Source organism: Aulonocara stuartgranti (assembly GCF_965226115.1).
Source record: "Aulonocara stuartgranti genome assembly, chromosome: 7".
NCBI classification, from domain to species: Eukaryota; Metazoa; Chordata; class Actinopteri; order Cichliformes; family Cichlidae; genus Aulonocara; species Aulonocara stuartgranti.
The window spans coordinates 38,946,005-38,962,411 of record NC_138945.1 but is presented as its reverse complement, the minus strand read 5'-3'; the positions used below and the strand labels follow the sequence as shown (position 1 = coordinate 38,962,411).

Below are 16,407 nucleotides of genomic sequence, written 5' to 3'. Positions count from 1 at the left end.
CTCTGACTTACACTGACCTCTGCTGGCTGGTTGCAAGCACTACAGCCAGCAGAAAAAACAACCTGCTCTGTATATTTCCATCTCCATCTTTCCAACTGTTGGCTTTTTAGAGTAGGCTTTCATGCTTTATGTTTCATAGTTAACTTTATTTAGTATATATCGAATCATACACCCAGAATCAAGTTTTCCAGCCTGAAGGCACGCCTTCAAGAGCACGTCATTTTATTGAACATTCAACAAGTTTTGCACCATGAAATCATCCCCAGGGTGAGATCATCATTGCTGAGGTCTGCTGTGAAGTCCTCTGAGGCATCTGATAGTGAACAATCAGAGGAAATGAACGGTGGTGCACGCCATCACAATCGCCTCCCTGAAACATTTGGATACACTGGAAAAGATCCATCACACACTGCAGAGCAGAGTACGGGAGGAACATAACAGCATCACAGCGGATGGAAGCTCCGAAAACAATTTAGAGATGCACAAGAAGACGATACCAAGAGAAGAGTGGAACTTTGGATGTGTTTCAAGTATTTTATAGAAAGCCTGCTCTCTATGACATGATACAGATCCAAGAGTAGAAAAAACTGTGTGAAACTAAGTGTTTAAAACTTTTGACTCATGGGGATCATTCGTTCACTCACTGACGTCTTTTACCATGTTTAACATGAACATCTGCCCCTGAGACAGGAGAGATGTGACAGGAAATAAAGAGTTTGGCCTCTTTTTCACTTTATTCCGGTCTGAACACATGCTGGTTAAAGTGCAGCTCACACACAAACCTGGCTCACCACGGTCTAAAAAACCAACCCGTTAATTTTCCATCAGGCTGATGAAATATTTGCATAAAAAAAGATCAGAAAACCAGATTCAGGGTATTAAATAACATGAAGTCGTGGCAAAAAATAAAAATAACAGTTCTCCATTGGTTCTGTACATGTTCTTCATAAGGCATAAGTGTAATCATGGTTCACACACGTACACACACACACACACACACACACACACACACACACACAACCACGCACAGAGTCTATTGCACCTCCTCAGCCTGTTGTGTAGGAGGAGGCGGAGGTGTTTTGGGCCTGCTCTGCTCCTCTGTTGCCGCTCCATCAATGGTTGCTCCAGTTGCCGGTGTCGCCACAGAGCTGCTGGCGTTCGCAGCCTCAGACCCGCTCTGCAGAAACTTCCTCAGGTCTTTGAGAGCCGGTCGGAGCATCTGCACCAACGCGAGCAGGGCGGCCTGCGTGCCCTCCAGTGCCTGAGCTTGCCTCTCCTGGGCAAAGGCCTGCGCCTCCTGGGAGCGCCGCATCATTTGCAGCAGCTCGTTCTGGCCCTCCAGGTGCTGGGCGATCTGGCGGATGTGCACGTTGGTGACTCGCTGCTCCTGCAGCAGGCGGGCGGAGTTCAGAGCAATGCGGCTCTTCAGCTCCTGCGGTTTGGCATGACTCTGAGGTGGCGGTGGGGAAACGGAAGACGAGGCCAGCATCTCCATGGGAGCCTCGACCGCGGCCACCACAGTCGGGGCAGAGTCGCCCTCAGTGGTGGTGCAGTACTCCACCACGCCGCCATCCTCCAGAGTGTGGTACGTCGTCTCAGCTGGAAGCAGGAATCAGTTTCATTTCATTTCATTTCATTTATTTATTTAGTTTCAGACGTTTATTAAAAGCCTCACAGAGAACGTGAAGAAACAACTGCTCTGAATTCATGTCTGAAACATCTTTCTATTGTGCTGAAGAAATATAGACTGAAGCTGAATTAGGGCTTGGCTGTACTGTCATGTAATACCAATAAGCAGCAGAAGATGGCGCAGTGAGAATCAGTGTAACCTTTATTCCTTTAACCAGGCAAAAAGAAAAAATGGTATTTAATGGTAAGAGAGCTAAAAGTTAAAATGTCGACCCCTGGTAGTGATTAAATCTGTAGGATAATTACAAAATGCACCTTTTAAAGCACAGCAGTTCAACACCAGACAGTCCAGTAGAGTTGTGATTAGAAACTCTGATGGCTCTGCAAGTGTCACGGCTAAAGTTTGAACATTTGCAAAGAAATGAAACGTACCATTCAGCTTTGAGTCATCACAGATTGTCCCGGCACCGGCTGGAAGAGCTGAAAGACAAACAGAGGAAGAAGCTAAAACCTCAATGAAACTATCAGCAAATCTTTAATATGTATTTTTTATTTTAAAAATGTAACTCTAAATTTAAATGTTACATCATAGTCATATGATCAGATTTCATATTTATAATCCAAATTAGTATTGAATTAAAATATTAAAATGTAATATTAGGATTTAACATTTACTACATTATTTTTAAATTTTTGGTGTCAAATGTTGCCCACTTGGCTTTCAATAGCTAACTACCATAATAATGGATTGGATTTATATAGCGCTTTTCAAGGCACCCAAAGCGCTTTACAGTACCACTATTCATTCACTCTCACATTCACACACTGGTGGAGGCAGCTACGGTTGTAGCCACAGCTGCCCTGGGGCAGACTGACAGAAGCGAGGCTGCCATATCACGCCATCGGCCCCTCTGGCCAACACCAGTGGGCAAGTAGGGTAAAGTGTCTTGCCCAAGGACACAACGACCAGGACAGAGAGCCCAGGGATCGAACCGGCGACCTTCCGGTTACAGATGCAATTCCCAGCCCCCTGAGCCACGGTCGCCCCATCCAGTCTGTGTCTTTAATATTTAGATTTAAAATTTTGCATTTATATTTAAATGATTTTATAATCATACATTATACACTATATATTATGTTTAAAAGTATCTTATAATAATAGATAATGATTTAAATTTAATATTTAGAATTTAGTACATTTGTGGTTGAATGCAGTTTGAATGTAATTCCTACTTTTTAGTATGGATCTCACAGATTTAATTAAAATATTTCATTAACCTATTAACTTTTAAATGTAAATTTAATAAGCTATTAGCTTTTTGTTTACATGTAATAATACATTTAAACATACTTACATAAAATATTAAGCCTGTGTCGTTATTACGTAGTTTTAGTTATTTTGCATTTCATGTAGTATTTTGGATTAGAATGCAATATTAAACCATACTTGTAAACATTTAACTTACAGACCAATTTTTAACTTTACATTTATTGTTCAGGTATAAACATAAATGTAACTAAACTATAATGTTTACTGTGACATTTAATAACACTTTCATTCACTTTTTCTGTCTGAGTTTTCAGTTGTTTCAGAAAATACTTAAACTTCACACTTCATTTTTTTTTTTACAGTGTTACACGCACAGTTATTTTCGGCACGCTTCACTTTCCGTACATCACCGTGCGGCACTCACCCTCCGTCAGAGTGACGGTTGCGGCGGCGTTGACGGTCACAGGTAAGGTGATCTCCGCATCCGAGTCTCCGGCAGGTAGGCTGATGATGGTGGCCTCTCCCAGCAGGTTACAGATCCTCTGCTGCATGGCGGTGAGGATGACGGGAACTGGAGTGCAGTCCGCGGACGTCCCCTCGATGGCAGCCCGCGCTTGGGCCACCTTCCGCCGGACCTCTGTCTTCATGTCGGACCACTTCTTCTTCACCTCGGGCAGCTCGCGCGGACAGGTGGTGACCTGGTTCACCTTTTTCAGGATGTCCATCCACGCGTTATTCTTAGCCATGTGTGTGACTCCGGCATTGAAGTGGTTAACCAGTGTGTGCTTTTGTTTCTCTATTTCTTCCACTATAATTTCCACCTCCCTCTCCGAGAAATTCATTTTTCTCTTTTTGGCCACCGATGCCATAAGTGCAGAAAAGCGTCTTTACGGCAGGTAATTGTGCGTATTGTACGCAAAAATAGTAGGATTTACTCCGGTAATGTGCGCAACGTAATGGCTTCCAGAATCGGCTTCTTCTTCCTACTAACGACGCTTACGTTAGATGGAGGACGTAGCCCCGCCCACCGACTCTTCCATTGGTTGAGGATCTCGCGGTAATGCGACATTCTCTCTTACTATTGGACCAAACAAAAGCCAATCAACTCAACAAGCCAAACAAAAAGACGAAGTTAAAAAAAAGAAATGTTACCGTTATCTCGCTTTTTTCCAAGTTACACTTGAGTGAAAACAACGTTTAAAGCGTAAAAAAGAAAACGTAAGAAGAACATGTCAGCTGGGATATGACTGCTTCATCAACAGCATGGTTTTAATACTGCTGCTAAAAGGTAACAATTCTAAAGACGTCTTTAAACTGAATACTACTAATAATCAATATTATAATTATTGTAACCTCTCATTATTTACAAATTTCCAAGACACCATGACACCGTGAATAATTTTCAGTGTCTTGAATGAGGGATTTAATAGTGAAAGGCAAGTGTCTTGCTTGTGGTCGGTCAGAGTTACGTTTTCTCGATGATGGTTTTTCTCCCTCTGGAAGAGGATCCTTCTTTCCTTCTGATTGTTGTAGGTGAAACTCACATTTTTTAATCTCTTCTTTGTTAAAAGAAGGGCAGCTGTGGCTACAACTGTAACTGCCTCCACCAGTGAGTGAATGTGAGAGTGAATGAATAGTGGAATTGTAAAAGTGCTTTGAGGGTCTCCAAAAGCGCTATATAAATGCAATCAGTTATTATTATTATTATTATTATTATTATTATTATTAAATATTATTATTTAATAATTATTATTATTATTAAACACCTCTGACATGTTAAGTTCACTCAGTCTGTTCAATGGGACTCTGCTTCCTGTTCCTCAGAACAAAATCTGTTCTTAAGACTCTGAAAGAAACCACTGAAAACTGAGCTGGTTCATGAGCTACCCAACAACCTTGTTTTGATCTGCGTTTGAACAAAGAATGTTTTCCATGTGTGATAACCGCAATGACAACTACACAACAGAAACAGTTTGCCCTATAAGAATAAAGGAGGAAAAAGCTAACAGTCTGGTGCTCCATGTTTCTCTGTGTTTCATGTTTATGTCACCAATACCCTAACATAGAAAGGTGATTGAAAGCAAAAGGAAAAACCATCTGTCAATGGGGCATAAAAGACTAAATAAAGCAAGAAAACAAAGTGCAAATACAAAAAAAAGGTAGAAGACAAGGTGCATTAAGAAAAAAGGAAGACAAGAAGCAAAAAATAATAATTTCACAATTATCATGAAACTGACACAAATTGATCAAAAATGGTAGATTGGGATGGGATGGTGGATAAAAGATGGTGAAGATAGAGCTCCCCACCAGAAGGAAACAAAAGTTCTGTCAGCTCTGCGCTCTTCAAGGTCACACTCAACATTTTCAGTGTTTAAGGTGGAAAGAAGATCACAAAGATTTAGTGATGTGCTGAAAAATGACAAAAAAAAATCAGATATTTGGGGTTAAGTAACCAGAATTAGCTGGAACTTTAACTGGAACAGTTTGTTTTTTGTTTGTGGGTCTAGTGGTTAACACATCTGAATAACTGTCTTCCCATGCAGAGATTGAACCCTCATCATGTGGATACTTCCAGGCACTTCAACTGTTTCAATCTTTCCCACTGATCATCAATGGTAATTCTCTTCAGTAAGAATTTAATACCCTCTCTGACCACAGTGTAGCACTGTTACACATCAAATTTGACTGTCGTAATAAATAAATCAGTGTCCCACACTGTCCTGGTCAGTGTTGGTCAAGTTACTTGAAAAAAGTAATCAGTAACTAATTACTGATTACTTCCCCAAAAAAGTAATCCCATTACTTTACTGATTACTTATTTTCAAAAGTAATTAATTACTTAGTTACTTTTTAAAAACACGATTTACAACCTGAAGAGGTGATAAAGCGATAGATCTTTCAGCCCAATTCTACTTTTTCTACATAATCCATCATACATAATGTAATCAAATGGAAAAGTCAGTTTTAATCTTTTAACTTTATGCATGAAGCAAAAATTTTATTATATGCAACATTCTCTGAGTTGAATAAATTAGTTTAACATTTAAACCTATTTTCTGCACATTCCAGCACATAAAATAAAATATTTTTTGTGTTTACACTCACTCTTTCAAATAGATGCAAGTAAAACACAGCAGAAAATAAATAAAGTCAAAGACTCAGCGGTCCTGTTGCTCTATTTTCACCTGTAAAGCAGGACTGCGGTAGGTTGAAGAATCCGCGAGTTTCTCCGTGAGTTTCCCATTACGTCGTAGCGCACTCGGTGCTTGCTTGGAAGTTTAGGGGTTTTTTTTCGCTGTAAAAAGAAGTTTTCTTCCCACGCACGATGGACGCTAATGTTTTTGTCACTTTTTATGGAATCAAACTCAAAGTAAGGTCAGTACTTCCACGCTTTAAACGCTGCACGCTCATACTCTCTCCCACAATCGATACGTGATCCATTGTTGATCTGCACACAGCTGTTGTCACTAATGGCGCACTCGCTTACGTCACTGTCGTGAGACATTCTCGCAGAAAATCACGGTTTTAGTAACGCAGTAACGCAGCGTTCCTACGGGAAAGTAACGGTAATCTAATTACCGTTTTTGCAATAGTAATCCCTTACTTTACTCGTTACTTGAAAAAAAGTAATCAGATTACAGTAACGCGTTACTGCCCATCTCTGGTCCTGGTATTACAGTTTCCTTTGTAAAATGAGCCTCTGTCCTTGTTTCTGATTGGTCAGATGCTGCCAGCATCATCTCTTTCATGTCAGCACTCTTGCAGCGAGGTTAACAAACCCTGGGTTGACTTATCCCATTTGTGACGAGCTTCACGTGGCTGCTGATGTTAGGATAAGAAAACCTGGACCAAGAAAATAGATCCTGGATATGTGGAGCTAGTTTCAGAGTGCAGGGCCGAGCTCTGAAGCTGCTTTTATGTCTCAGGGTAAAGAAAACTATTTGTTTCTACACTACATGAAAAGTTTGGACTTACCTTCAGGACTTGATTTCTGTTTTGTTTTTGTTTTTTCTTTTACCTTATTTTATATTGTGCCGTTTTGTCGTGGTTGCTTTGGTTTAGAAGCTTCAACCTTTTTGTTTTCCCCCATCACTACTTTTAATGTACCACCTCAGTATTACCCCACATCATGTGTGGAACATGTTTTCTTTCTTCTTTTTTTGCACCTGTTTGGTACCTTTTAATTTTCCCATTGCATTTTTTGCTTTAGGTTTGTTCCCTGTGTTGATTTGTTTTTTAGTGTTTTGTACTTTTGAACCACTTGTTTTTTTAATCAGTTGATTATTTCAGATTCTTTTCTAGTGTGTGTGTTTTTGGAAGCATGTGTGTTTGTGTTGTGCATTTTTGCCAGTAACCCAGCACCCAGATTTGATCCATTGTTACCCAGTTGTTACTCGGGGTCCTTTTCCACTTTTCTGTCTTCAGCGCTGCCGACAAACAGGGTTTAATATTTAATGAGGTTCAGTTTAGAGTGAGTTAAGAAGAGTTTCAGAACTAAGCATTCATATGACTGTTTTGCACAAATGTTTAATGTGAGTATGTGTTTGAGTGTCCACTGTGGTTCAGATGTAGAGCAGAATTGTCTAATTTCAGGAAGTTAACCACAGGCACAGCATGGTATCTAGTATAGTGGAGTGTTTAAAGACCTTGCAAATAGGAGGCTGAGGTACAACTCCTTGATGGAGATGAAGCTCTGTCCTTTCTTAACTGTTCGCGTTCATACTGTAAGCACTTTTTGAACCAGCTCAGCATTTCAGGTTCACCCATCGGATTTCCAAAAAGAGAAGCTTGACTCATCGCTGCAGAGAACATGCAGTCTGCATGCCTTGGTGCTTGAATTTATACACCTGTGGTCATGGAAGTAATTGGAACACCTGAATTCAATCATTTGGATGGGTGAATGAAAATGTTTGCCGATCAGCAGAATGTCATCTTACATTCGTGTATCACAGCATATAGTCCAGTTTCATGTTTACTCTGATCAAATACTGGGATTCAAGGTCAAAATGACCCATAGACTCCAGCTTGCAAAACTCTGTGACTTGGAACCAACGAGGAAGCCGATGCATTTAGTGATGCAAATAAGAGAAAAGTGTTGAAGGCAACATTACCCAGTCTGTGATCAAAAACTTTACATTTTAAAAGATCATTTATTTGCAATCCAGTCACACTTAGAAACTTGAGTTTTGGCCACTGTTACAAAAATATACGCAAAAGTTACCTTCATACCATACAGAGAAAATAATCAGATTCAGGAAAATAAGTCTAGAAAAACTAACACCACACCCAACCCTCTTCCCTAGAAGCAAATCCCTCCCAGTTGTGCAAATAAAAAACACTTCTGTTCACTTGGAAGAAGCTGTGTCCAGGTGTTTGAGAGCTCCTCCCACCAGGTAAAGGCTTCCAGTGATGAGGACGTGGATCTCACTAGCTTCGCGGAGAGGAGCAGCTTTGGCCGTGACACTCGGTTTAACCGGCAGCGTCATCTTGGCCTGATCGGCCAGCACAGAGTCCCTGCCTTGTGTGATCCACTGGAGGGCGCTGAAGATGCACGGGAACACCAAGGTGTCCCCTCTGTGCTCAGGTAAATTAGGAAGCCTGTCCTCAATCAGCAATGGATTATCTCCATTGTCATCCAGGTGGTTATGGAGGCGCCAGATCCTCTCATTGTCCCAGCAGCGAGTCAGCATTTCCTTCACAGACATGTCAAACTTCTTCTCCTGTACTGAAGAAGGTGAAAGAATAAGTTCAAAGTTTTTGGCTCAGAATTATTCACTGGATAAAATCGTCTCTTCTTGCATAATCTGCATCTGGAAACACAGACTCCAACACAAACTCCACACAAGTAAACTATAAAAATGTGCTTCAGATAACATTAGATTACAACTGCACACCTCTGGACACCGATACTGTGTCCAGACTGATTTTATATAGAACGATCTGTACAGGTGCAAACAGGTTCAGCAAACTCACTACTGGAGGTGCTGACTTCGGCAATGCATGGGCAGAACACAGCAAAGTCAAAGTGGCACGGCTGCAAAGAAACAAGACATGCAAAAAAAAAAAAAAGTTTTCAACTCTATACGTACTGTCACGTCCTTGCCAACATACCTACAAATGCATTCAGGTTCGAAGAACTACTCACCACCAGGAGTTTAAGGAAAGCAGCTGCATCTCTCTCTCCTGTAACGTTGAACAGCAAAACTCTGGCCACAGGGCCACTGAAACACAAACACATCAAAGTGTCACATCACATAGCATTTGATGTAAAAATATTTCTGTAGATCCACCTACAATTGGAACACACACTCTGGTCCATTTTGTTAACAACAGAGACCGGACTAAATGTTTAAATTAAAAATTCTAGCACATCTTTTTTTTTTTTAGCTCACCTCGCGTTCCTCTCGTGCTCAGCTGCAGTCTCTCTAAACCATTCGGAACAGGCCTGGATGCTGTGCAGGGTGTGAGCTCCATCCAGGAAGTAGGTGACCGCTCCATGTTTTAGGGTCTGGCTCCTGCCGGGCCACTCGGTATCTGCCAACCCTGGGAGCAAACGCATTCACTGTTACATCAGCTGGCCCTGGGTGGGTCCTGTTGTTATCTCATTGGCTCTGCGGGACTCACCTTTCACCATCACGGGGCTGGGACTGAACGCAGTCGCCTGAAGCATCCCGCCATTGTTAACAGTGCTACAGGGGAAGCTATTATCTGTTCAGAGAGGACAGGTACATTGAAGGTACACTAACCAAAGCTTGCAGTTATTATTTGCATTATTTTGTACTAATCATTTATTTATTTATTTCTGGATATATGTTTAAACATCAGCCCAACCTGGTAGACCCCCTCATCTGAAGCCAGGTGTGACTCAGCTGGAGGGCGAGGGAGGCGTTGGAGCGCTGGTGCTGCCCTGCAAGGCCCAGGTGCAAAGGTCCACATTCTGCCTGGTAGTCCTCCAGCTGTGGACACACCCACAGTGGACACTGCAACAACAGGTTAGAGAGAGTTATAGAAAGCTGAAGCTTCACTTTCCTGTGTGATGTGACTGAAAGTGGACTCCTACTCCGATCTCTTTGGCCCGCTCCTCGAGCACAGGCATGGTATCCTCTGGCTGTCTGATGGTGAAGGCGGGGACTCCAGGCTGCAAACACAAAAATGCAGCATTACTAAAAGAATCACGCATTCAGACTGAAACAGTTACTCACTCCTAATGTGAACAGACCTTGTAGATGCCCGCTTTGTGCCAGGCGATCTGTTTGATGGTGTCTCCCAGAATATCAGTGTGGTCTATGTCCAGGAAGGAGATGCCACACACCCACGGCCTCCTGTTGAAACACGCAGGGGTCATAGTGACGACCGAGGCTGTACACTGAGCATGGCAGCAGACATAAACAGCAAGAAGTACTACAAGATGGCAAGATGGAAAAATCAACTACACCCCCACCCCACCCACACAACAATAAGAAAAAACTGATCCTATATAAATGAGAAATGTAAATAGTGTAAAAAACAATTTTTAACAGACGTAATTTTGAGAACATTAAAAATAATTTTGTATTTCAGCAAAAAGTGTAAGAAGACAGACTCCAGTGACTCTTATGACAAAGGCTTTTTAAATGTGTCCACTTGGTACCATTTTAGTTTATGTTTTGATTCGGAAGCTTTTCCATTGTTTGTGATATTTTGCATGTTATGCCAAAGACTTATGCTCTGCTAAGTTTACATCTCACCGTATTATGTTGGTGTTGTCGTACGCTCCGCCGATACCAACTTCAATCACAGCTAAATCCACCTGAGCAAAGAGGAAGAGCCATTTAGATTCAAGGAGTGTTTATAGTAAATAAGAACCATCTGTTGGTGAAATAAACAGGACTTATCGTTCAAGTAAATCTGAGCTCTGAGAATTACACACAAGCTTTTCTTATACACATCCAGAGGGGCTCATTTCTGAAGAAACTTTTGAAATCTAATGTTAACTGCACCACTGCCTGTAGGGCAGATACATGCATACATAACATGTGTCAGGAATAAATTCCATATAAACATTTTCTGGCTGCTTTTGACAATGTACCTTCTCCTGAAGGAAGATATGGAAGGCCAAGATGGTGAGGATACCAAAATATGTCGGCATCGTCCCTCCGTGAGCGTCCTGAGGAGGTTAAGGGGAAAAAAGTTGTGACTCTTCAATCTGCTTGTTTATACACCAAAGATGATATATTTTATCTAATTTTTTCTAAATGATCACATCAGGTCATAAGTCTGAGGGTTTTAATTGAATTAATTTTAAGATGTTACCTTTCAAATATGGTCTCAAATTTATTAAAAGTGATGGCTTCTTCTACTTCTCTTTTCAGCTGATTTTTTTCATGGTTCACCACAATGGGTCATCTGCCTCTATCTCACTCTATTCCAGCATCTTCCTCTTCATGTCCTCCTTCACTTCACCCATGAATCTTCCCTGTGGTCTTCCTCTTCTCCTCCTGCCTGGCAGGTCCATTTAATCATCCTTTGTCCAATATATCCTACGCTGTCCCTCTGATGACATTTTCTATCCTGCTCACTTTTAGGTAAATCTTAACATCATTTAAAGTTTCTTATCTTAAATTCCAGAGTTGAATATAGTTTTAAATCTTCCAGAAGTAACAGAAGTGAAGAAGGGGCTGGTCTAATTTCCATATCTAAAGCATGTCTGTATTATGTTAAAGAAATCAAAACTGTACTTTGAAGCAACACCAAGTTATACCACAAGATGGCAGAAAGAGTCATTGTAACCTTTACTAAAAAAGGCAAATCAAGCCTGGGAAAAGACAAAACCCCGCGAAGAAATTGCCCTAAAGCAGTGATTCTCAAACTGTGGTGCGCGTACCACTAGTGGTACTTGGGCTTTCTCTGGTGGTACCTGGAAAATCTCCAATTTTTTTTTAAAGATTAAATAATATACCATTGTGGAGGTATGCAAAGACGACACGACAGTTCCCGAGGCTCTTCTGGGAGCCGGAGTCAACCAGAAAACGCCTCCCAGAGTGTGAGTCCTCTATGAAGAGCAGCCTTTCGGAGGCCCCCAGGAGAATTGGTGGGGGGGTGTGGGAGATGCCGTCAATGAGTCAGGAACTACTGCCTGGATGCAATCCGCTTCTTCTGCGAGTGAGCGGTAATCCTTCGCGGACCGCAGCAGCACCGGCATCTGTCGGAGGAAGACGTGAGTGAAGAGGAATCCGCTGTCATCCATTCCTAGCAAGGACAGCGAGCTCCATGAGCTCGAGAGCGGTACCATCACCAAGGTCCGAGAAAGAGAGGAGTTTCTCGGCCTGCATTGGAGAGGGAGTAGCGCCGTAGCAGCAGCAGCTTGAGAGAGGTGTATTTCCCTTGTGTGGTGGGATCCCGGAGGAGGGTCATCACACGGCGAAAATTAAAACGTACAGTTTTGCTATCACTTCCGACATAAATGAAGACAGAAAACTAAACAGCTGTGACATTTGTAGGGTTACTGAAGTTGGGCTAGCTGGTATATAATGATGTGCTACGTGGTAGCTAGCTACACAGCTATGGTTAGCATAATATGAACACAGTGAAGCTGGAGGCTGAACGCTAACTTTTATCCACTAGATAAAAGTTAACGTGAGGGTTCCTGATGGTTAGGGACAAATGCAATCGCATGTCAGGATGCTGTAAACGGACCAAACTTCAGTCAGGAGAACAACTGCAATGTAAGGTTAGTCATTAATATACTGCTGCATGGGCTGGGCTGTAGTTACATTGTAAGGTTTTAAAAACTGAGCTTTAAAATGAATAGTGATGCTAAAACCCGAGAGAGGCCGACAGTGATCACTGACTTTTTTTAGGGGCTTGTTCAGATTAAAGAACACAATACAAAGCATTAAAACATGTTAAAAACACAACAGCCTTAATAAAAGCAGAGTAGTTTGGACCCAGAAGCAGGGTTCATCAGGTCATCACTTAAAGATTGGATATCCCACCATGTTTTAATGCAGTACAGTTGTGGTTATTATTATCACTCGTCACATCTTATTTATGACAGTTAAAATAAATAGCATTCATATAAGAAATAAAATTGTCTGTGTAAACTGTATGTAGTGTTAAACAGGCCTATACTACTGCACTTTAATGTCGGTCATAAGGGTGGTACTTCAGGAGCCATATATTTTATGAGGTGGTACTCATTGTGAAAAGTTTTAGAACCACTGCCCTAAAGGAGTAAAGACAAATTAAAAAGTGAAAAAAAAAAAAAAACAAAACAAAACAAAACAGCAGAACATGACTGAAAACTTTTCAACAAACCCAACGATACAAGCCTGCCCCCTGGTGGTCAAAGCTCTGGTAAAAATTTGTGGAGGGTAATTAGAGAAAGTACCTTTAACAGCTTTGAATCCACATTAGAAGGTCAGTTCATCCCCAAAAGTTAATTTACATCATTTCCCTCTTCAATTGAGAAAGGTTTGGTGCAATTTGCCCAGTTTTAGAGATATTATTTCTATGACACGACTTGGGTTCTCGGGTTGGCAGGTTATTACCAGAACCAGATCACCATAGGGTGTGTCACATCTGGTCCAGTGGATGGGGCAGTGTCAAGTGGCATTTTAGTTTTCTGTTTTTCTCTTTTCACACCTACCTTAGTTTCCTCGAGCTGTCTATATATCTGCCAGAAGTATTTGGTGAAGAGCTCTTTTCCGATTGGCTGCCCGTTGATCCGAATCCTCTCTGTGACTTGGACCAAATGTGGAGAGGTGCACCCAAGAAGAATATTTGAAGCCTGTTATTACCTGTCAGTCTCTCCATCTAATTCCTCCTGTGTGTGTGTGTTTATGTTCAAACTGCTCAAAATATCAGAGTAATATCAGAGTAATCTGATTACAAAAACTAAACAACCCATTTTACTGTTCAGACTACTCGAGAAGAGCACAACCCCAACATCTGGACAGCTGTTACGTTCAAATGTAGAAATAACAAAAGACTTTATAGCTGAGTATGGGTGTGTATTTGTGTTCTATAGCTTATTTAAACCTTTCCAAGGACTGCACAGAAATCTGAAACAAAGCACATTTTTATGCAATAACACTGCAGTAACCACCTGATTCAGTAACCACCTGATTCAGTAAACACCTGATTCAGTAAACACCATGGTTTACCTGAAAAATCCTGTGCGGAAGCCATAATTTCTTAAAATCTGCTCAGTGAACGCACACGTCGAGCCCTGAAAGACAAACAGTCATCATCTGGATTCATGATGTAAATGTGTGTTATACATAATTTAATTAAAGCCAGGATCTTATATACCACACACTCATCTCACATAGCTTTTATATTCTGATTTTCACACAGCACATTATTTGTTTCAGAGATTTTTATTTATTTGTTTATTTAGAAGATTTCTGAAGAGATTTCTGTGTGTTAACATGAGGCCATTCTTATGTGTGCCCTTTGTCCTGTCTTCCTCCCCTCACCCCCAACCGGTTGAGGCAGATGGCAGCTCCTCCCTGAACCTGGTTCTGCCAGACGTTTCTTCCTGTTGAAAGGGAGTTTTTCCTTCCCACTGTTGCCCAGTGCTTCATCAAAGAGGTTTTGTCTGATTGTTGGGGTTTCTCTGTGTTATTGTAGGGTTTTACCTTGCAGTATAAAGCCCCCTGTGGTGTGATTTGGTGTTATATAAATCAAATTGAACTGAACTTAATTCTAATTAATCCACAGAACGGGCCTTTCTGATATAAAGAACACCTAAATGTCAGCTCACCTTGCCCTTTGTTCCGGTCACATGAATGATATTGAGACGGTCAAGTTCATCCACCTTTCATATGCATACAAGCACAGACATCTAGTTCAGTTAAGACTGAAGGTGATAATTACTGTAACTGTGTGTAATCTCTGATGTCACTGCTGCTTTGATTGGCTCACCGTGAGGCCCGCTCGTTCCAGGAAGCCTCTCATGGTCTTTAGCTGCAGGTGACGTTTGCTCTTTAGCTCCTTCAGGGCGGTAGCATAGGGCTGCAACGTGTTCAGGGTGGAGATGGTGTCCTGTGGTAAACGTACAAAAGGAAGGACAGAAAAGTTCAAAAGTAACAAAAATGTGTCATCTGTACAGAAAAATGTCTGCATGAAATGATGAGAATCAGGATGTCAGGACAGTCTGATTGAAATGTAAATCAAATGGTGATAGAAAGTGAAAGAGTCTCTGTTTTCCTACTAGATTTTAGGAGGGGAAAGGGAACCTTTCCAAAAAGAGAACCAAGAAATGATTCATGCTTCATGATCAGCAAGTTGAAAAAGAAAAATTGTGAAAAAAGAAAAAAATAATAATAATGATATATTTTTTTAAAACAAGATTTTTCTTCTCTGGAGGTTCCAGAATATTTGCCAGTGCAGAATTCCCCCACAGACTTTTGGAGAGCCGTGTCCCTCTCCAATAACAAAAACCCCTGGACAGCACCAGCCTTTGCCTTGAAGCAGCAGCTCCACAGTCACAATAATAGAACAGCTGCTATAAAACACTAAAACAGAAGAAAACCTCAGCTTACCGTTTCTGTATCCATGGCGGCTCTGCTTCAGTCTGACACCGTTGTGTCAGTTTCTGTTACAGCAGGTATGCACTTGTCCGTCCGCTTTAAAACCCCGCCTCTGTCTTTGGGGCTTTCAGATATTTATCACCTTAGAAAAGCATCATTTTTGCCCAAGGCATGTAGTAAAAGGATGTAAGAATATTTTCAGGTATCTCTACTTGAGGATTTATTTTTTTGTCAACCTTTTATTTTTACTCTTTATATTTTCAAATCAGGCTCATTACTTTAGCTTTAATTAATTTGAGGGAAGTTTTTATTGTGAGTCTTCAAACTGATGTGAGGTTAAAAGAAGGTAACAATAACAAATAGATACATTTATTAGTTTATCCATCAGCGAGGCATCTCACATTCAAAAAGATGAAAGAGGCAAAAAAACCCACATCACTTATGCATTATCATAGCACCATAAACTCGGGGTTTGAATTAGGTTGGGATGATCCTGAACGGCACTTTTGGTGCATGTTGATAAGCTGTGTTTGCAGTACAGCGTTGAAGAGGAGCAATCATAAAGGGAGTAACGTTTTCTAGCGGCAGGTAATTTTAAACGTTTCTATCAGCTCAACAAAAATCAGCAAGCACACAAACTGTTAGTCACACCGTGTCTGTGAGGTAAAGGTCCAGCTGCTGGATTTCACAAAATGAGAGCTAACTTCACTCAGAGATGGAGAAAGACGTAAGAAAGACAGGACAGGAGAGGAAGAAGATGGGTTAGATTTAAAGGTAAGGGCTGCTCAGTGACATTTGATAATCTGCAAATTTAAAGATTGCATGTTAGTCCTAATTTTTAAATCAGATATCAGGTCTGTATGGTGTGAAGTTTTATACTGTTTCATTTTGTAAAACGTCCTGCAAAACAAGCTGAGATCTACAGCTTTGTTTTATTCAAAGGTTGTGTGAAAATGCTGTGCAGTTTAGTGCTGGATAAACAGTAGTTTGCAC

The 16,407-nt window shown here is 41.1% G+C and overlaps 2 protein-coding genes and 1 long non-coding RNA gene across 3 annotated transcripts; 1 reads left to right on the top strand and 2 right to left on the bottom strand.

Annotated features, from left to right (window-relative positions):
- Positions 1-178: 178 nt before the first annotated feature.
- naif1 (nuclear apoptosis inducing factor 1) lies at positions 179-4,654 on the bottom strand. The gene is made up of 3 exons (XM_082541662.1): positions 3,324-4,654; positions 2,062-2,109; positions 179-1,599 (listed from the first exon to the last, which is right to left on the bottom strand). The coding sequence occupies exons 1-3, from the start codon at positions 3,766-3,768 to the stop codon at positions 1,034-1,036; spliced, it is 1,059 nt and encodes a 352-aa protein (XP_082397788.1). The 5' UTR covers positions 3,769-4,654; the 3' UTR covers positions 179-1,033.
- Positions 4,097-9,339, top strand: LOC309711393. Its single transcript, XR_014277964.1, has 3 exons — positions 4,097-4,187; positions 5,443-5,514; positions 9,287-9,339. It is a non-coding gene; the product is annotated as an uncharacterized lncRNA (long non-coding RNA).
- LOC309711386 (folylpolyglutamate synthase, mitochondrial-like) lies at positions 5,644-15,506 on the bottom strand. Its single transcript, XM_082541669.1, has 15 exons — positions 15,427-15,506; positions 14,807-14,926; positions 14,646-14,699; positions 14,044-14,108; positions 13,527-13,641; positions 10,968-11,045; positions 10,627-10,688; positions 10,119-10,221; positions 9,960-10,037; positions 9,731-9,879; positions 9,524-9,609; positions 9,292-9,442; positions 9,045-9,120; positions 8,873-8,933; positions 5,644-8,624 (listed from the first exon to the last, which is right to left on the bottom strand). The coding sequence occupies exons 1-15, from the start codon at positions 15,439-15,441 to the stop codon at positions 8,245-8,247; spliced, it is 1,593 nt and encodes a 530-aa protein (XP_082397795.1). The 5' UTR covers positions 15,442-15,506; the 3' UTR covers positions 5,644-8,244.
- Between the last annotated feature and the right edge of the window lie 901 nt (positions 15,507-16,407).